At 34.4% G+C, this 21,096-nt stretch overlaps 2 protein-coding genes across 2 annotated transcripts; both read left to right on the top strand.

Annotated features, from left to right (window-relative positions):
- Positions 1 to 246: 246 nt before the first annotated feature.
- Positions 247 to 9,901, top strand: LOC138325391 (AP-1 complex subunit mu-1). Its single transcript, XM_069271023.1, has 11 exons — positions 247 to 282; positions 1,466 to 1,542; positions 3,003 to 3,227; positions 3,543 to 3,673; positions 3,944 to 4,088; positions 4,680 to 4,806; positions 4,942 to 5,084; positions 5,388 to 5,459; positions 5,743 to 5,901; positions 6,210 to 6,335; positions 7,021 to 9,901. Exons 2-11 carry the CDS (start codon positions 1,501 to 1,503, stop codon positions 7,117 to 7,119), a joined length of 1,269 nt encoding a protein of 422 aa, XP_069127124.1. The 5' UTR covers positions 247 to 282; positions 1,466 to 1,500; the 3' UTR covers positions 7,120 to 9,901.
- Positions 9,902 to 12,713: 2,812 nt separating this feature from the next.
- LOC138325390 (uncharacterized) lies at positions 12,714 to 19,705 on the top strand. Its single transcript, XM_069271022.1, has 5 exons — positions 12,714 to 13,108; positions 14,245 to 14,571; positions 15,965 to 16,113; positions 16,363 to 16,453; positions 17,563 to 19,705. Exons 1-5 carry the CDS (start codon positions 12,945 to 12,947, stop codon positions 17,687 to 17,689), a joined length of 858 nt encoding a protein of 285 aa, XP_069127123.1. The 5' UTR covers positions 12,714 to 12,944; the 3' UTR covers positions 17,690 to 19,705.
- The last annotated feature ends 1,391 nt before the right edge of the window (positions 19,706 to 21,096 follow it).

Below are 21,096 nucleotides of genomic sequence, written 5' to 3'. Positions count from 1 at the left end.
CATGCGGTAAATTCGCTTCCGTATCCGGTAATTATTTATAACAAAATACGTTCGAACATATATCTACATCATTTGTCATTACTCAAAAATAGACGGGAGTCAATGCTAATAGCGAATGCACAAGAATAAACTACGGCGATCATTGCCAGTTCTTACATTGATGAAATTTCTGCGTTAGGACATTTTCGTTACATACATCCCAAAGCGGAATTGTGGGTAAAGATACAGTGTCAACTTCCATGTATACATCACACCGGCCACATCCCACACAGAAAATCTCAGGTAAACAGTTTTGCCATTCTAAGACTATTTTAAACAATCCAGACTATTATTTATATGTAGATTCTAAGCTAGGTGACATTATTTCTGTTTACAGAGTTACATTTATGAGCTTGAAACAGCGATTTACGGAGTTGAGTAATAAGCAGTGTACTGACCATGCAGGCTAAAGCTGCAATAACAGGCTGATTGATAACTGTTAGGGGTAAATACTGAAGTGTTACTTGAACTGATGATTGTAGTCTGGGTGGTACAAGTGACACTACATCCTCTTCACAAGGTTTCGGAGACAACATCAAGATATAAATCTAAAGTCACCACCAGTTGCAAAGAATACAATAATTTAATAGACAGTAAATGATTAAGGGGGTGGGGGGGGGGGGGGGAGGGGGGGGGTATTGGGGACGTTAGGTTGGAACCAACCGGAAAGTTGAGACTTTATATAGTGTTGGGAATTGGTTGAAAAATTTCATGGTCGATCATCAGTTCTATTTAACCAATCAATGATCGATTAAAATCGATTATTTTTTTCCTTGGTGTATAATACAAGTCTCATAACATTTCCTTCAGAGGCTTACAATCGCGAGGCCTCTCTGTGCTGTCATGTTTTCATGTCGCTTATTTACTTCACAATTCATGCTCATCTGAGACGTTAACATTACTATGTAGTGCTTATGAGCTTTCAATTAGCCTAGATGCTTAAAATTTTGAAATGATATGTCGAGTGACAACCACACACAAGGGAGTGATTTTAACAAGTTGGCTATGATTTTTTTTGGGCATGTTTTAGTGATCAGCTAACTTTATACTTTTCTTTTATCATGGTGTCGAAAAATTCTGACAAACTCGATTACAGATTTCTTACCCGATTAATTGATCAATCACCTCAAACCAACGATACTCCACGAACTCGATTAATAATATAAAAAACCGTTAAGGGCGAATCATGCATATATTTATCTATAGATTATTTATAGTTAGTTAAGTTTTAATTTGTTGCATCTAAATTTTTTCATCTCATGTGTATTTATATTTATATATAATGTACCTATCCAGAAGATGAAAGATTTACTTAAAATTAATTAAAAGACTTGCCATGCTAGTAATCAGCAGATCATGATCATTAGACAGGTTTTCATTGTGTCTTGTTTTATTGAGATTTTTACTGTTCATTTGTATGTTCCAGATTTTGACTGTCCCTATTCTAGATTCACCTGCACTATGTCGGCATCAGCAGTGTATCTGTTGGATGTCAAGGGCAAGGTGAGTTTAAAATTTTCTAGTGCTGAGTAACGTAGGGAATTTCACGATACGATATGTATCGCGATATTGTGTTGCGATACATAAGGTATTGCGTTACATAATACAAAAATTCAAGCAAGTGTTTTATTTTGTATTTTAATATTACTGACAAGTTTAACATTGTCTTTGATTAACTTGAGTTCATTTTCTGACAACTTGAAAGATTTCAATCAAAACACACTTTTAACAGTTCAACCGGTCAAGTACATTTTGTGTGTACATTATATGGCGGCAACAAAACACCTGCGAAAACGAACAGATGTTGATGTAACACTTAACTACAGTGATATTCAAAATGCTATATGTGTCATATGTTTACATATTTTATAAACGAGATGTTTTCGGGGCTTTGTGAATCCAAAATATTTCCATACTTGACTTTTTGAAATGACGCATGGGGCATCAAAGATTAGGGCATCCCCAGTAGGATCAAAATCTCAAAGAGTCAAGTGACCCTTGGCTGTAAAATCTTGAGGGGTCAAATCAAATTCCTGAGGGTCAAAATATTAAACTTAAGGTTCAATTATTAATTGCATTAAAATTTTCAGTTATAAATTATATATTTATATTTAAATATTTAATTTTATAACCAATAACATTGATAATGTTTAAAAAGTTTATATGACTTATTATTATGTTTTCTATAGAATAAGTAAAGAAAAAAAAATGATAATAATCATTATTTAAAATATTGATTTTAACTTCCAGTACCATCCTAAAATATTGATTTAACTTCAGTATCCATTGTAAATATTTTACATTTTTTGTGAATTATATTTGAGCCCTGATTATCTAAATTCTGGCCAGAAAATTTCAAGGACATTTTTGAGCTTCTGATCATAAATATATTATTTTGCAATCTTAATAACATTATTTTATTTTAAAAAAAATGATGATTTTTTTGCGCAAGTTTTTTACAATTTCCTTTTCTTGCTCTTCTAAAAGTTGTGTCAAATCACATAATACACACAGAATGATGGGCAAGTGGTAAATAGTTTAAAAATGTGAAGAGTCAAATTGATGCACGGGCCAATAAAGCAAAGATTAGTAAATAACATTCAATACATGCAAAGATTGTGCGTCAAAATAAATTTTGCTGCGTCATGCCCTGATCATATTCGCAATGAAATTTCAGATGACGATTATATCGAAATGATCGATTATATCGATGTATCGATGATCGTTAACAGCTCTAAAAATTTTGGATACATTTGTACAAACAATCGAATGACTTGTTTGTTTTATGAAAAAAGAAATAATATATTTTTACGATTTCATTCCATTATTTTTTGTTACTTAATCCGTTTTTATTTAAAATGTATTTTGCAATCTTTGCTATTGAGCTAACTGTTAATGCCTAGTACATAACCCAACATGTAAAATTGATATTTTCATTTTTATGATAAAATGTTGAATTTCAGGTGCTGGTATGCCGTAACTACCGTGGGGATATTGACATGTCCACGATTGACAAGTTTATGCCCCTTGTGTTAGAAGTTGAGGATGATGGGAATGTTTCTCCCATCGTTCAGCACGGCGATGTCACGTTTGTCTACATCAAGTATAGCAATCTGTACCTAGTGGCTACTACCAAGAAAAATGCCAATATTGCTTTGGTCTTCTCTTTTCTCCACAAACTTGTACAGGTATTTAACTTATCAGACTGAGACCAAGATTTTATATTGTACATACAAAAGGATTCACTGAGTTTTCATTTTAAGTACCAGTATTTAATTTATATAAACTAGTGAAAAGATTTGATGTTTAAACTTCAAAATGTAGTCCCCCGTCAATCCTTTATGAAGTATTAAAGTATTAAATCAATGTCTTAAGGTCTGGTGATGTGCAAATTTTACATTGGTGACATATTTTTGATGTAGCTTGATAGTATCTAAAATTACTTAATAAGTAAGTATCAATTATTAATATTACACAGCATTTGGTTTGACATTCCCTTTCAGATTTTCTTGGAGTACTTTAAGGAGATGGAGGAAGAAAGTATACGAGACAACTTTGTACTGATCTATGAATTATTAGATGAAGTAATGGATTTTGGGTTTCCACAAACTACAGACAGCAAGATTTTACAGGAGTAAGTTTATATCAGGAATGTTTCAATATTTCAAAGAATAGTGTAACACAAAATATCTCAATTCTGGTTTAAACCCCAAATTGCAAGACTTTACAGGAGTAAGTTAACACTACATAATATAACTTTCCAAACTGTAAGATATACTGTATCGCTATGAAATGATATAACACCTTGCCAAAGAGAATATATAATCCAGTCAACGTCTAAGTATGTTGCTGAGGACTATTATCCAGAGTTTTCTCAGTAATGTTGATACTTTTCCATCCACAGATATATTACACAAGACAGCCACAAGCTCGAGATCGCGCCCAGGCCTCCTATGGCCGTGACCAATGCTGTGTCCTGGCGCTCAGATAAGATAAAGTACAGGAAAAACGAGGTCTTCCTTGATGTCATTGAGTCTGTGAATCTTCTGGTAGGTGACACAGACTTCTGATCCAGATAACTGTGGTTTATGTATAGTCATCATCAAATAACTAAATTGACTAGAAAAGTTCTACGTAGACTCTTTCTCTAAAAGGAAGCTAAAGTAATATCTGTGTACAGTACATGTACATGTGCTAAGGGCATACATCTTCTTAATTTACAATCTACTACCAATTATCCTTTAAGGTTAATAGCGTCTTAATTCACAATCTACCACCAATTATCCTTAAAGGGCATACATCTTCTTAATTTACAATCTACTACCAATTATCCTTTAAGGTTAATAGCGTCTTAATTCACAATCTACCACCAATTATCCTTAAAACAGAAATAACTTCTTAATTCATTATCTACGACCCAATCTTCCTTAGAAGGAGATATTTTCTTCATTTAAATCTACCACCCAATTATCTTTAAAGGGAAATAACTTTTTAATTTACAACTACTACCAATTTATCTTAGAATCTTGAGGTTGGAAATAATTTGTACCTCTATTGAAACATCTCAACAATATATATATAATAAATCAATAATGATGTTAACATGAACGGATACCTACAGTTCTATGTTTGTCCCACAGGTTAGTGCCAATGGTAATGTTCTTCGCAGTGAAATCGTGGGAGCTATCAAAATGAGAGTTTACCTTTCTGGTATGCCTGAGCTCAGACTGGGCCTCAACGACAAAGTCTTGTTTGAAAGTACAGGAAGTAAGTACCCTGCCATCAAAGAATCTTGTTTGCTATCACAAAATAATTATGAAAATTTGAGTTGTTGTTAAATATTTGCTAGGACATTGTCATGACAAGAAATGTGTTTAATCAGAAATCTGATTTTATTTACAGGGGGAAAGAGCAAGTCGGTGGAACTAGAAGATGTCAAATTTCACCAGTGTGTTCGTCTGCCAAGATTTGAAAACGATCGTACGATATCCTTCATTCCTCCAGATGGCGAGTTTGAACTCATGTCTTACCGACTAACCACACATGTAAGTGGATTCTGATCCATCTAGTATAAACATTGTCAATCTTAACTGTAGAGTAGTTTGGCCAAAACCATCCCACCACGAAAAAGGGGATATCTTTCCAATGTTTGTCCCATCCTGTCCTGTAACATCGCTCTCTGCCCTGTTCAGATTCATATGAAGTCCTGACATTTATCACTTACAGCCATTTCTTATGTTCCTAATGTTTAGTAAGACTATAATTGATGATTTTTATATTTAACTTAAATGTACATACATGATTGCCTCAGTAACCAGCAAGGTTTTACAGAAGTATGTATTTTACAGGTGAAGCCGTTGATCTGGGTTGAGTCAGTGATAGAAAGACATGTACATAGCCGTGTGGAATACATGATCAAGGTAAAGCATTTCTTCCTTTCAATAAACAATTTCATTCTTTAGAGAATCATACCTGTGTGATGATAATACATGAATTACATGGGTGTCTCTCCACCAAGTAGATTGTATCTCAGTATTTGTGTTGCGAGGCTAAGAGTCAGTTGTTATATGTGTTGACAGGCTAAGAGTCAGTTGTTATATGTGTTGACAGGCTAAGAGTCAGTTGTTATATGTGTTGACAGGCTAAGAGTCAGTTGTTATATGTGTTGACAGGCTAAGAGTCAGTTGTTATATGTGTTGACAGGCTAAGAGTCAGTTTAAGAGGCGTTCCACTGCGAATAATGTGGAGATCATCATTCCTGTACCAAAGGATGCAGACAGTCCAAAGTTTAAAACCACCGTTGGAAATTGCAAATATGCACCAGACTTAAATGCTGTGATTTGGACTATCAAATCATTCCCAGTAAGTATCTTTATTTATATATGTTCAAGATGTTGATAATGTCATGAGAACACTATTTCACACAACAATCTTACCTTTCATAAATGTACAGAGTTGTGTCCCTTTGTCATTAATCAATTGATAATATTCAATAAAAGCATCAAATTGATTCAATATGATAGATTACTGGTGGTAAAATTTATAATATATATCAAAAATTAGATGTGCATAGAAATATTATGTACAGAAAAATGATCAATTTTTTATTGAAATATGACAAAGATTATTTGAGTAATGAATAAAGAAATAATGCTAATGTGTGATTTCAGGGAGGGAAAGAGTACCTAATGCGAGCTCACTTTGGACTACCGAGTGTTCAGGCTGAGGAGACTGAAGGCAAACCACCAATCCATGTTAAGTTTGAGATTCCTTACTTCACCGTGTCAGGCATTCAGGTTAGTAGTAGAGGGTTAAGTAGGATTCATTTTGTCAGTTATTGATAAAAACATAGCATAATCTGTCACATCAATTAAAATATAAATACTCTCTTAATATCTCTAGCAGAAATGGTGGTCTCATATTCTTTGGTCTGCTCTGAAATCTTTTGTGAAATATTTCACTACTTCAACCATTTTAAACCAGCATGACCCACTTCCAAGGGCCTATTTTGTAGTGCATTAACTGCATTTAGGGACTGATATAGGGCAATGTTCCTATTGGAAATGACCATATTTTTCCCCAATTGTTAGCTGAGTTTCCTATTTGATATTGCAAATGTACAATTCATGTGAAGATATAACAAAAGATATGACAGATATTACAAAAGAATCATATGCATGTACAAAAGATGTCTGTGTAATAATTAAATGACAGCATGGTACTCTTAGTTTCATCCAGTAAGATATCTAGACACCATCTATGTTATTTTGACATTACAATAACTTTGTGATAAAATATCCTTGTGTACATGTATTAGGTGTGCTATTTACACAGAAACATTGATTAATGGAATCAAAATTTGCTAAATTAAATTCATACTGGGTAACCATAATTTCAGGATATTCGTAAAATCAAAATGATTTTCAGGACATATCACTCTCTTATTTTTCTGATCTAAGCCACGACCCTGTTGTATTACAGGTAAGGTACTTGAAGATCATTGAGAAGAGTGGTTACCAGGCATTGCCATGGGTACGGTACATCACACAGAACGGAGACTATCAGCTGAGGACACAGTGAGGAGCGACACGATACAGTCAACCAGCAGAGCAAAGTGCTACACATGTCATTTAAAACAGCTATTTCAGTAAACGTGTTAAATGTACAAGTTCAGTTTTCCGCTGAAAATGCAAGATATTTGCTTTGCAAATTACAGCATAAAAACAACAGATTCACATAACCTTTTAGGTAATTTTTATTCTTATATAGTGGTGTAGGCTTTAAATTATAACGTGTTCATTGTTGCCTACCAGACAATCAAAATTACATCAGTTCCACCACGTGGGAAAATGGGATAAGATTACAATTCAAATGTTTACGGAACTTTCAAAACAACAAAGTTCATACAAGTGATGGAGATATTGAAGAAAGTTTGATCTGAACCGAGATTTATTGATTTAAGAAGATTAAAGCCATGCAGTAATCACAATTTGCAAAGTCATGTTTGTGAGTCATGTAGAATGAAAGAGAATTGAGGAATTTTCAGTTTTACTTTTTCTGCCAATTTTCAAAGGCAGTGTTCCATATTTGTTTTATTTCAAAAAGCAATTTTCAGAATCATCTAATCATTTATGATATAACAATCACACTAGTTGTATGTTCTATGTAAAATGTTCTTCAGTCATTCCATCTGTTGAAAGAAATTTTTGATTCCCAAAGGTTTTCAGTTTAAAATAAAAGCCTAATTTTTCACAGCCATTTGTCAGTAACATTTTACCACAATTAAGATTTACTGTTAAGGTAAATGTTGCTTTCATTTTAATGAATATTGAAGATTTATAAGATGTCCATATCAAAATTATAAAACAATAAGAAATGAATGAAATAATATACATGCAGTCTTATTTTAACCCCCCAAAATAATAAATGTGGGTTGTATGCAATTCCGGAGATAAATTTATCGGGATTGGTAATCTTTATCCATTAACTGTATGGTCAAGGTGATATATATGTACATGTGTTTGTAATGTCTTCTTGAAAAGTGCTTGAGATTATTTTCAGGGAGTCCCAGAATTCTAGTTAAATGTTTTGTTAATTGTATATTTATTCCTGTTCATAGAATCACTGTGTTTGTCTGTAGTTCTGTATCTATAGATATGATGATAACCAGAGAGAAAGTGAAGAATTAGATTATTAGAATTTTAACCTGGCTCAAGGATCACAAAAATATTGTGGCCAGAAATTATCTTTTTTGACTGAGCCAATCACAGATGATGTTAGAAAAAGTTATTTAATTAAAAACCTAAGACAATGATTGTTTTGTGATCTTGGGGCAATGTCTCCCTGCATTCAGATAGCCTCAGAACAGTTATCCGCTTTTGTGATGAGGTTATTCCTTCAGAATATACAATTTCTTTTTCATGAAATGTTTAAGTCTTTCGCATCAATGTTACTTGCACACCCTAAACTTTAATTTTTAATTTAAACACTGATTAAATATGTGTGTAAATAACACAAACTTTCATGATATTTTGAGTAGAAAAAATATCAGTTGTAGTTGTAATAAGACTCTCACAAATAAATTACATACAAATCTGACAGTAACACTTTAGTACAAAGTAGTTGGTAATTAAATGATAGATAGATCTGTTTTTACAAATATCCTATAACAACTGATGTGCTTTTTACAAGCTAACTGGTGTAGACATTGTTTTAGTTTCTATTTGATGTTGAATTGCATTATTTTCACGATTGATTTAAGTCCATTAATTGTCATTAGTAGTTTCAAGTGAGAAGTAAAAGCCCTAACCTACATAATGTAAAATAAGGTATTCAGTTACTGTAAGTCATGTTTACACATACTGACCTTTAAAACATTTATCATTTTCTACATTATGATCTAATAATGTTTTCAAAATTCTGAATTTCAATTTTTTGAAAATTTAAAGGGACAATTTAGTTTGATAGTGCAATGAGAGTTTATATCGATAATAAACAAAGTTTATATCGATAATAAACTTGTTCTTATGAAAGTTGTAGTTATTGGTATCACTGTGACCGACTTGCAAATATCTTCTGCAGACGATGTGTGCAATGTGAAGAATAGCTAGCTATACACCATCACAATGATAGCTACGTCTTGAAGCCACACCACTGGAGTAAAGCATCTAGTGTCTAGAACTCTCAAATCACTCTTACAATAGTGTATTTATCTTATCAGATGCACAACCTTGTCTGAAAAATACTTTCTCTGATAAAAGAGACTCCAGGGCTCGAGTTTCATGAACATTCCTTAACTTTAAGGAATCCCTTAACTTAAAATTCTCCATAGGAAAGCATTACAAATTTTGAGGAAGGCTCCTTAACTTAAGATTTTTTTCCTTAACTTTTGTAATGTTTTTTTTCTATAGGGAAATTTAATTAAAGGGATTCCTTAAAGTTAAGGAATGTTCATGTAACTGGGCCAGGGTATTTATTTGTTACATTTACCTCCTTGATCATATTGATGAGGAATTCTAACAATATAAAGTAAATGTATTATCACTACAGTGTAATTTATCAGTATATTTTTTTATTTTTCATAAAGGATGTAGAACAAAAACTTTATGCAGATGTATAGGATATCTTTGTGATTATGTGGAAGAATTAACGTCACTGAATTGTCCCTTTAAATGTTAAACAGCTTATATATATATAGAATCTGTTGCTATGGAGTTATCTATTACAAGAATGTTGTTGCTATAGCATTGGATAAAGATGTATATTTAGTTGGCTTATTTGTGGTGTGCACATGGTGCATCAGTCCAATGTTTGTGGCAGTCATGGTGTAAAAAATATAAAAAAATAAAATGCTAAACATGTAGCAAAGAGTTTGTACTTTTTATGACATTACCATAATACTGGGACATATTCATATGTAATATTGTCATATTCTGTCTCAGGTAAATAAAACTGGTTAATCTGGAATTCTGCTACAAGTGTGACTCTCACCAAACTCAAAATTAGTATGATATCCCTTAGCTCTTTTTTTCCTATATCATTTATCCAAAATGATCACCAAGCCGAGACCCCTGGATGATGCATTGATCTAATTTTTACTGAAGGTGATGAGAGCAACCATGCCTTAATATTTTCTTATTTGATAGAGATGACATGTTACTTTTGATTTGCCTAAACTGGTTTGGTTTATTTGACCTTATGCCCAGGGTCATTTAAGAGCAGACTCCCCTGTGTACATTGTGTTGCACGTGTGAATGTGTATGTTTTTTGAGACTGTGGTATATTTGTGATGTGTCTCTTTGTGATAGTGACTTCTTGCCCTTTTTACAGTGCTATCTCACTGAACTATGCCACCAAAGAAACTGAACAGTGTGCTCCACCTTGTCACATTGTAGTGGCCAAAAGACACCAGTCACTTTAAAGTATTGCTGTTCTACTGTAATGAACCCAATAATCTCTTTTCCCTATTACTGAGGCCTCATTATTTCACTCTCTAAAATTAATGCAAACTGAAAATATGAAAAGTGTGTACCATATTTTCAGAGTATACACCACAAGCCATTTACAGTTAAAAAAAACTTTGCCTCTTATACACCAGTTTCTTCCAAAAATTAGTTGTTTTTTATGTGTGTATGAAAGGCTAGTCAAAAGATCCCCCTGAAGCTCCCCCTCATTTTTAATGACCTGGGCGCTTATTGGGTTGAATATGGTATCTTAAAGAAACCTGCATGAGTGGTTTCATGCTGCTAATAAGATGGCGGGGTACGTATTAAAGATGCTCCACCGCTGACAAATAGTATTTTTTAACTATCAAAAACAAACAGCAGACCATTTAGTATTTTTCTTCAGTTACAAAAGTTACTTACTTTACACCATTACCACCATTGAAAAGTTTGAGCTTCTAATTTTACTTTAAGTTAAAACTAATGAAAAAATAATTAATTGCATCCCGAAAAAAATCCGTGCCACTATATCCTATATAGAATGAAGTACTGATTGCTCACGCACAAAAGGCAAAATAAATTATTTTATATTATTTTTTGTGTTAATTAGACATATACATACACGATTAAACGCCAATTATTGTTCAAATGTTGAATATCATTTATGTCCTCTCTGCGTTGGAGCATCTTTAAACAATGTGTGGTTTATAGGAATTAACTATGATTAAATTAATTTTACTTCTCGTTTTACAAAATCAATGGACGACCTTGAATTAAGGTCACTGTCAAATATTCAATAATTTAGAAACCACAACACTAATGAGAGTTCATGTTTATAATTGTTGACTACCAGGTTACGAAAGTAAGTAAAATCCAATCAATTGTATTTTTGATGTGAATGATACAAATTATGAGCTTGTTCTTTTATGAAAGAGACAACAATTCAAGTATCTTGAAATTATTCAATAAATGACCAATCCCAGAACCTGAAAAAGGCCTGTATCCCTGTGGAAACTTTCAGACTGTAAACGGTACCAAACTGACATCCAACATGGTGCCTTGTTACAGATAAGTTATGCCTCACCTTTTGAAATTGTCTCATAATACAAGATCGTTATGTAAACATACGGTACATGAAAGCATTACAAAAGACATTCTAAAAAAGTACTATAAGCTATGATAATGTTAAACTATATTAATCTGGGTATTAAGTTTCATATGATAAAAAACACCAATTGTATGTTTGACAATACGTATAGTTTTAACCTTTAACGATAAATTATTACGACGAGTAAGAAATAGCGCAAGGTGCTCAGACTTTCACAGGCTTTGTTAGACCATAATGCAGCTTCAGTTGATTATTTAAATGATGAAGAGTTATCTTCTAATCATTTTTACAAGGCAAAAGCCGATTGCTATTATACAGCGCATTAATTAGCATTCAAATTTCAACAGTTGTTCAAGGAGGACTACTGTCTATTGATCTGAATGGTCAGAGTTAAATCTCTGTTGATAAATAGTTTTTGATGGACAATAAAATTGTAGAATGAAAACGTTTATTTTTGTCATAACTTTGCCTATTTTGAGAGTATCAAATGTGTTGGTATATTATTCGCTCCGTTAATAGTAACATCATCAAAAAGTCCGTTATATGCGACTAACTGTAATTTTATGAAATTTCTCATATATGAATGATGAATCTAACTGTGATCAAGGACGTAATCTCACTTATAAATCCTTGCTGTGGTGCAGAAACTGATGACATCCAAGTTCAGCATAAATATCATCTAAAAGTTTTTCAAAAGTTATATCGTACTATTGCTAATGATTTAAGATTAAAAAAAAATCTTAATGATTAATTATAATATTAATTGAAGCTGACGATAGACTAATGTGGAAATCAAGTTTGCGTTTTGTCGAAATGAAGCTAACAACGCTTCGACTTGTCAGTTTTTGAAATAAAATGTTTGGTTGGCAAAAATATCATATTGGTAAAAAATAAATATAGAGTTATATTCAATTGTGAAGAAAGAAAAACATTCATACACAAATTATCAGTCTAAGAAAGGCTTAGCTTTAGATTGCATCATATTTTACTTCTGAATGAATATATTTTGCAGAAAATAAAAACTCGTAGATCAAATAAGACGGGTAAATATACCTAACAACTAAATACTTAAACTTACACTTTATAGGAACCTTTACGAAGGAAATTTAAAATTCTATATTAAAGAAAATGTTTAGTTTATATCTGGTCATCATGAGGGAGTTTTACTCGGAAATCGTGAAATGCCGAATGTTGATCTCATGTTGACAGCAATCGAAATCAGTCAAGGTCACTCCTGGCATGTGCGTTTGCCCGTGATTTTCGCCCGTCTGTCGTTTTCATTCTTGAACAAACAAAGGGAAGAAGGCCACATGGAAGCATCATAGGTCTTTTACTGAATTACACAAGCTTTTAAGATGATGAAACCAAATGATCAGTATTTAAAGTTAAATCGCGCAGACGATCGGGCATTGAAACCGATTGATTACAATATTCACACTATTCAACGAACAGACGAACATCTCAACAGATGCGTCAAGAAACGGAAGACGGAGATCGGAGAAAGCCACAGTGTTCGCAGGTAGGGAACTATATACAAATACAAAATATTTCAAAATTAATCAACTATAAAGTAAACAATTCTTGTTGAATTGATCTGTCGATTTGATTTGAAAATGTTATGGACATCTGATAATTTTTTTTACTTCAACAGAGACATTGATTGAAATTTCAATAAAGTTAACAAAACAACAACAAAAAATATTAGATTATGAACAATCCATGTTTACATGTGAGCTGATGACATTCGGGCCAATGACCAAATATGCAAACTAAAGTATCTGAATTTATTTCTCTTCTAAAATCGCACTAAAACTGTAAAACAAAAGAGAAAGGAAACATTTTTACATAAGAAAATTCAATATTCCCCCCCCCCCAACCTGTTTATTGCGGTAATAGAGAATTTATTGAGAGATCTACAATTTGGATATACCTTCTGTTAGTTGGAAATAATCAGATTTGGAATCTTCTGGATCCATATTTTTTTTTTATTTTTTTTTGTAATAATCACTGATAAACAGAAAAATGAGCACAAACCCAGATAATGACAAATTACTATCACTGATGAAGATTTTTGCCCCTTTTATGTTTTCTGGATTTCTTCAAGACAATAAGAATATCAAAACTGTTTCATAGTATTAAATTGTAATTTTTAAAAGATGCTCCACCGCTGACAAATGGATTTTTTTCACTATCAAAAACAGGATCAGACGATTTGGAATTTTTCTTCAGATACAAAAGTTACTTACTTTACACCATTACCACCATTGGAAAGTATGAGCTTCTAATTTTACTTCAAGATAAAAATATTAAAAATAATTAATTGCATCCCAAAAAATTCTGTGGCATTATGTTCTATATAGAATGAACTTCTTGCTGTGCATGCACCAAAAGCAAAATAAATTATTTCATATTATTTTTTGTGTTAATTAGACATATATATACACGATTAAACACCAATTGTTGTTCAAATAATGAGTATCGTTTATGGTCTGTCGGCGGTTGAGCATCTTTAATGTAAAAAAAATCCTATTTATGACACTTAATCACATTCATTGGATTACCTCTTGAACTTAACAAGGTTAGATTGCTAACACTGGTCAAATGATTATAAAAGTTGTAATGTATCTAAACATTGTGTTTTGTTGTCTTTTTTAGGTCCCATGATGAGTATGGAAAAGAAAATAATTTTGAACCACTTTCAAAACACTCTAAACTAGACTCAGATCTGCCTCTGAAAGCAGAAATAAGTGAAAATAATGATGGAAATTTAGCTTCAATGGCAACACATACTGAAGTATCAACGCAGAGGTCAACAAGCTCTTCCCTACTTAAAACAAAAACTGGACATGTCAACAAAAGGAAGAACAACTGTCCCACCAGGAGTGCTGCCCGACAGGACCCTAACTTCCGAGGCGTGACCTTTCTGTTACATACACAGCTTCAGGGCTGTGACAGCCACCTTGTCATATCTGCCTATTTTAGGTTAGTGCTGTAGCCACATTGTCATATGTGACTATCTATTTTAGCTTAGTATTGTAGCCACTTGTCATATCTGCCTATTTTAGGTTAGTATTGTAGCCACCTTGTCATATCTGCCTATTTTAGGTTCGTGCTGTAGCCACCATGTCATATCTGCCTATGTTAGGTTAGTGTTGTAGCCACATCGTCATATGTGACTATTTTAGGTTAATATTGTAGCCACCGTTATCATATCTGCCTATTTTAGGTTTTGTATTCTAGTAATATAGCCATCTTGTCATATTTGCCTATTTTTGGTTATTATTGTAGCCACCTTGTATTTAGGTTAGTTTGTAGCCACCTTGTCATATGTACTATTTTAGGTTAGTATTGTAGCCACCTTATCATATCTGCCTATTTTAGGTTTATTTAGTAATATAGCCACCTTGTCATATATACCTATTTAAGGTTAGTATTGTAGCCACCTTGTCATATCTGCCTATTTAAGGTTAGTGTTGTAGCTACCTTGTCATATCTGCCTATTTAAGGTTAGTGTTGTAGCCACCTTGTCATATCTGCCTATTTAAGGTTAGTGTTGTAGCTACCTTGTCATATCTGCCTATTTAAGGTTAGTGTTGTAGCTACCTTGTCATATCTGCCTATTTGAGGTTAGTGTTGTAGCCACCTTGTCATATCTGCCTATTTAAGGTTAGTGTTGTAGCTACCTTGTCATATCTTCCTATTTTAGGTTACTGTTGTAGCCACCTTGTCATATCTGCCTATTTAAGGTTAGTGTTGTAGCTACCTTGTCATATCTGCCTATTTAAGGTTAGTGTTGTAGCTACCTTGTCATATCTGCCTATTTAAGGTTAGTGTTGTAGCTACCTTGTCATATCTGCCTATTTAAGGTTAGTGTTGTAGCTACCTTGTCATATCTGCCTATTTGAGGTTAGTGTTGTAGCTACCTTGTCATATCTGCCTATTTGAGGTTACTGTTGTAGCCACCTTGTCATATCTGCCTATTTACGGTTAGTGTTGTAGCTACCTTGTCATATCTGCCTATTTGAGGTTAGTATTGTAGCCATCTTGTCATATCTTCCTAGTAGGTTAGTATTGTAATCAATACACAGAACACCATTTTTCCTTGTCGGCAATGATTATTCTTTGATTGTACAACTTAGCAGAGTGCAGTCAACATTGGGTCTCCAACGGTAAGATATTAAATATTTTGCATGTAAAATGTGAGCTGAAGAACCATAAAATTATCTCATACAAATGGTTTTATTTAAGGTTATAGTAGGTTCAAACATAATCTCTTTGTGTATTTCTTATACTGGGTTTGTTTTGTGCTGTTGTGAATGACAACCAAGTTAGTTTGAATCAATGATCTTGACATTCATGCCTACTTTTATTTCAGTAACGTCAACATGAAGCCAGTTGGTTCCCATAGCCAAGTGAGGAATCGTCACAACAGTTGTGGCTCGGTGACTAGCTATCACACGGACTGCTGGAGTGGGTCTGATGAGGACAGTCAGCCAGTCTATCACAAGAACCCTTATATTTCAGGTAAATATACCTGGCTAGCAACACTAGGGCCTTACAATTGATTTCCCAGAATTTATAATGGTGCATTGCACCTCTGAAATAGTAGGTATCAAGGTGACATTGGTATCTGTTGGATGAAAATGACCTTGACCTTAAGACTATCAAACCTTTTACATGTTCAGTTATATGGTTAGAGAAAAAGAGCAACATATCCCTATTTCAATTTCATACTGGTTCTTCAAGTAGAGATTCGTGGTATTCATATTTCAGTGAAGACATGTGCATCATGTGGGACGCGGAGAACTCCATTGTGGAGGGACGCTGAGGATGGTACACCGTTGTGTAATGCTTGTGGCATCAGGTACGTGAATAGAACATTGATACAATGCAGTAAAGCACCTTGTCAGAAAGTCACCTGGTCTTCAATATTCCAGGAGTTGCTATCACTGATGTTATATCCACACCTGGACTATCTCATACTAAAGACGCATCACTGCTGGAGTGGGTCTGATGAGGACAAGTCTATCACAAGAAGGTAAATATACCTGGCTACAGGTTACAATTGATTTCCCAGAATTTATAATGGTGCATTGCACCTCTGAAATAGTAGGTATCAAGGTGACATTGGTATCTGTTGGATGAAAATGACCTTGACCTTAAGACTATCAAACCTTTTACATGTTCAGTTATATGGTTAGAGAAAAAGAGCAACATATCCCTATTTCAATTTCATACTGGTTCTTCAAGTAGAGATTCGTGGTATTCATATTTCAGTGAAGACATGTGCATCATGTGGGACGCGGAGAACTCCATTGTGGAGGGACGCTGAGGATGGTACACCGTTGTGTAATGCTTGTGGCATCAGGTACGTGAATAGAACATTGATACAATGCAGTAAAGCACCTTGTCAGAAAGTCACCTGGTCTTCAATATCCCAGGAGTTACTATCACTGATGTTATATCCACACCTGGACTATCTCATACTAAAGACGCATATGGCAACTGAAGACACAGGTAATTTGATCCTTTGATGGACATCAAAAGAATCATATAACAGTACATTGTGGTTGTCTGTGTTACTTTGAAGTTGGCTGTCTCGGAAATCTTCAAAGGAAATCCCTGTAGGTTTGTTATTGGTCAGTTATTTTCTCCTGATCTGCCTCCAGCTTTACTATAATATAGTCCAGAGGTGGATATGATGTCAGTTATAGTAACTCCTGGAGTATTGAGGATGACAGGGAAGGAGGTTAAAGTGTTACTGTGTCACATTAGATATGTGATTTAAATTTTCTTGACCTACACCAAAAAATCTTAACTTAATACCAATTGAGAACTGTAAATTGTAAAATTGTCTTGTTTCAAAATACAATGAATGAACATTTTTTTCTTGGTATGTGTAATGGACTGTATATGATGGGACGTTTTGTGTCTCCATTACATGTAACAAGTGGCTATTTTTTACGCTTGTAGATTTAAGAAGTACAAGGTACGCTGCAGCCAGTGTTGGCACATACCTAAGAAGGACATCAAGACTTTCCCTAACTGTCCAAACTGTGGGGCTCTTCTCCGTGTATCCGTTTGTCGTCGTAGTTGGTAACAAAAATGCAGGTATTTCTCCGTGTGTATATCTGTCATCAAAGTTGGTAATCCAGCCATAATTATGAGGCACTTCTGTCTGTCAGTCGGCGGAGTTGACGACGTCATTGGCCGTCTTAATTAATCATAGATACAACATAGGGTAATATATGCAGCAAGAATAAGATTGTACATGTGATATTTTTACATTGCAAAAATATTTTATGACTGAAAAGATATCTTATTTTCTTTTGATGGATATGTGGTAAAATTAATACTTTTTACATATGTATTGTCTTAAGTGGTTGAATCTTTGATATAATCTTGATGATGTTTATTGATTCTGATCAAATATCAGTACAGAAATTGATATTTTTGACCTATTGTATAAAATTACAGAAAAAGAGTTACTTTACATTATCACCTGATTGCACCAATATCAGGTATGTACAAGCAGTAAGATGACCCTTAAAAATTGTGACAAAACAAAAAGTTCAAAATGCACGTCCCGTTCACTGCTGAATATCATCAAGCCTCCATATTTTCTTCATAAATTTTAAGATAGCAGCATACATTCAACTTATACGTTGTCAAAGTTTGTTTCGTTTGGCTGTTGATACCACTTTTTACGATGTAATTCAGATTCTGTATGTACATGTACAAGTACATGTAACAAGTTTTATGTGGACCAACATTAGTGACTTTACATCCAGAAGTTTATCAATTGTTTCTGTATTGTTGTAAACTAAATTTTATTTATCTAATAAGAGTTGAAAAATATAGGTCTGTTATTCTGTTCACATATTTGTATATATTAGCTAGTGTGGTAAATTATTTCTTATAGTTATAGATACATACTGCTGTTATTGTTAGGTAAATTAAAATAAAGAAATGTATTTATTGTTTTGTTGATATTGAAGGTCTACTGCAATGACATCAAGGTTTATATAAATCTTACGGAGACTTGCTCAAGTTCTTGTTACTATCTTGTATAAGCTTCAAGCATATTTATGTGCATGTTCATAACCCTTTATAAGTGCTCAAGGTTGTAAGATGATAAAATGTACATGTATATAGTTTTACAAAGCTTTTTTGTCACATTGTTTGTGTAGAGACATTGCTAAGATAAGCATGTTTGAGTTGGAAGATTTTCATTTTTTCTAATGAATGTACTTTAATTTGTTAAAATATGCTGATCTTGTGTTTCTTTGGCAGATATTTAAAGTGTTTCTAAATTGTTTTGAACTATATGCATTTATATAAGTTATTTTATGTTAAAGGAATAATCACTTTTATTTTTTGAAATGCTTGGTTCCTTCAGGTAAAGGAATTTGAAGTTTGAATGATTTTGTATGCTTTTGTTTCTAAACTTATTTAATTTGTTAACTTGTTTTATAAGTTGAAATAGAATGTTATTAAATGTAAATTCTTGTTTTAAACTGATTTCAGTTTGTTATGAGATGTAGAGATATATGTTATTCTTTGTTTTGTAAAGAGTTAATATAAACGTTTTAATTCAACAATCCACCTTGATATTTCCAATGGAATTTCTTTATTTTCAGAAGAAAAGTGTTGATGGCCAAGTACATGTTTTCTTCATTCTAATGACTAGCTCTCCACATTGCCAGTTTGAAAGTCAGTTTTCTGAAACTGACACTAGGGCCGTTTTCGTTAATTCGGAACAACCGGTTCAACCGTTTCTTAAAGTCATTATTTCAAGCATAAATCCAGACAGAACTGCAGTTTTTGATACAGGTATGGGAGAGCTTTGTCAAGGTTTGTCTGAAAACAATATATAAAATCACCAGGTCAATCTTTAATTCATAAGTGAACAACTAGGTCAAACCAGTCAAACCGCATTATCAAAAACGGCCTAGGTCTGTGCTTTGTCTTCATGTACTCCTACTTTCTTCCATCCTGGCATCCTGTGAAACCTGGCACATCTCCAAACAGCCTTAATATTAAACCCTATATCATTCAGGTCTATTAAGATTATTCTCTAAAATGTAACATTTCTAGTTTCTCATCACCTGAAAATCATATATACTTAATACTGTATTTCATTTGAATGTTGTTGTTTTTAGCTCACCTGGCCCGAAGGGCCGGTGAGCTTATGTCATGGCGCGGCGTCCGTCGTCCGTCCGTCCGTCCGTCCGTCCGTCCGTCCGTCAACATTTCCTTTAAATCGCTACTAGTCATAGAGTTCTGCATGGATTGTAACCAAATTTGGCCACAAACATCCTTGGGGGAGGGGGAACAGAAACTTGTATAAATTTTGGCTCTGTCCCCCCCCGGGGCAGGAGGGGCGGGGGGGGCCCAATAGGGGAAATAGAGGTAAATCCTATAAACCGCTACTTGTCCTAGAGTTCTGCATGGATTGTAACCAAATTTGACCACAAACATCCTTGGGGGAGGGGAAACAGAACTTGTATAAATTTTGGCTCTGGTCCCCCAGGGGCAGGAGGGGCGGGGGCCCAATAGGGGTAATAGAGGTAAATCCTTTAAATCGCTACTTGTCCTAGAGTTCTGCATGGATTGTAACCAAAATTAGCCATAAACATCCTTGGGGGAAGGGGAACAGAACTTGTATAAATTTTGGCTCTGATCCCCCAGGGGCAGGAGGGGGGGGGGGGGGGGGCGGAGCCCTCAGGGGAAAATAGAGGTAAATCCTTTGAATCACTACAAGTCATAGAGTTCTGAATGGAATGTAACCAAATTTGGCCACAAACATCCTTTGGGGAAGGGGAACAGAACTTGTATAAAATTTGGCTCTGACCCCCCCGGGGGCAGGAGGGGCGGGGCCCAATAGGGGTAATAGAGGTAAATCCTTTAAATCGCTACTTGTCATAGAGCTCTGAATGGAATGTAACCAAATTTGGCCTCAAACATCCTTTGGGGAAGGGGCAACAGAACTTGTATAAATTTTGGCTCTGGTCCCCCAGGGGCAGGAGGGGCGGGTCCCAATAGGGGAAATAGAGGTAAATCCTTTAAATCGCTACTAGTCATAGAGTTCTACATAAATTGTAACCAAATTTGACCACAAACATCCTTTGGGGAGGGGAAACAGAACTTGTATAAATTTTGGCTCTGGTCCCCCAGGGGGCAGGAGGGGCGGGGCCCAATAGGGGAAATAGAGGTAAATCCTTTAAATCGCTACTCGTCCTAGAGTTCTGCATGGATTGTAACCAAAATTAGCCACAAACATCCTTGGGGGAAGGGGAACAGAACTTGTATAAATTTTGGCTCTGGTCCCCCGGGGGCAGGAGAGGCGGGGCCCAATAGGGGTAATAGAGGTAAATCCTTTAAATCGCTACTAGTCATAGAGTTCTGAATGGAATGTAACCAAATTTGGCCACAAAACATCCTTGGGGGGGGGGGGGGGGAACAGACCTTGTATAAATTTTGGCTCTGACCCCCGGGGGCAGAAGG

This window comes from Argopecten irradians, chromosome 6 (assembly GCF_041381155.1).
Source record: "Argopecten irradians isolate NY chromosome 6, Ai_NY, whole genome shotgun sequence".
NCBI lineage: Eukaryota > Metazoa > Mollusca > Bivalvia > Pectinida > Pectinidae > Argopecten > Argopecten irradians.
The sequence above is the reverse complement of the archived record's forward strand: the minus strand, read 5'-3'. Positions and strand labels throughout refer to the sequence as shown.

Excerpts from the sequence above, each read along its gene's own strand:
- LOC138325391 (XM_069271023.1), top strand. The coding sequence starts at position 1,501 with ATGTCGGCATCAGCAGTGTATCTGTTGGATGTCAAGGGCAAG. Across the intron at positions 3,228-3,542 it reads TTCTCCACAAACTTGTACAG|ATTTTCTTGGAGTACTTTAA; the intron begins GTATTTAACTTA and ends ATTCCCTTTCAG. Across the intron at positions 6,336-7,020 it reads TCACCGTGTCAGGCATTCAG|GTAAGGTACTTGAAGATCAT; the intron begins GTTAGTAGTAGA and ends GTTGTATTACAG.
- LOC138325390 (XM_069271022.1), top strand. The coding sequence starts at position 12,945 with ATGATGAAACCAAATGATCAGTATTTAAAGTTAAATCGCGCAGACGAT. Across the intron at positions 14,572-15,964 it reads GTCATATCTGCCTATTTTAG|TAACGTCAACATGAAGCCAG; the intron begins GTTAGTGCTGTA and ends CTTTTATTTCAG. Across the intron at positions 16,454-17,562 it reads TGTAATGCTTGTGGCATCAG|ATTTAAGAAGTACAAGGTAC; the intron begins GTACGTGAATAG and ends TTACGCTTGTAG.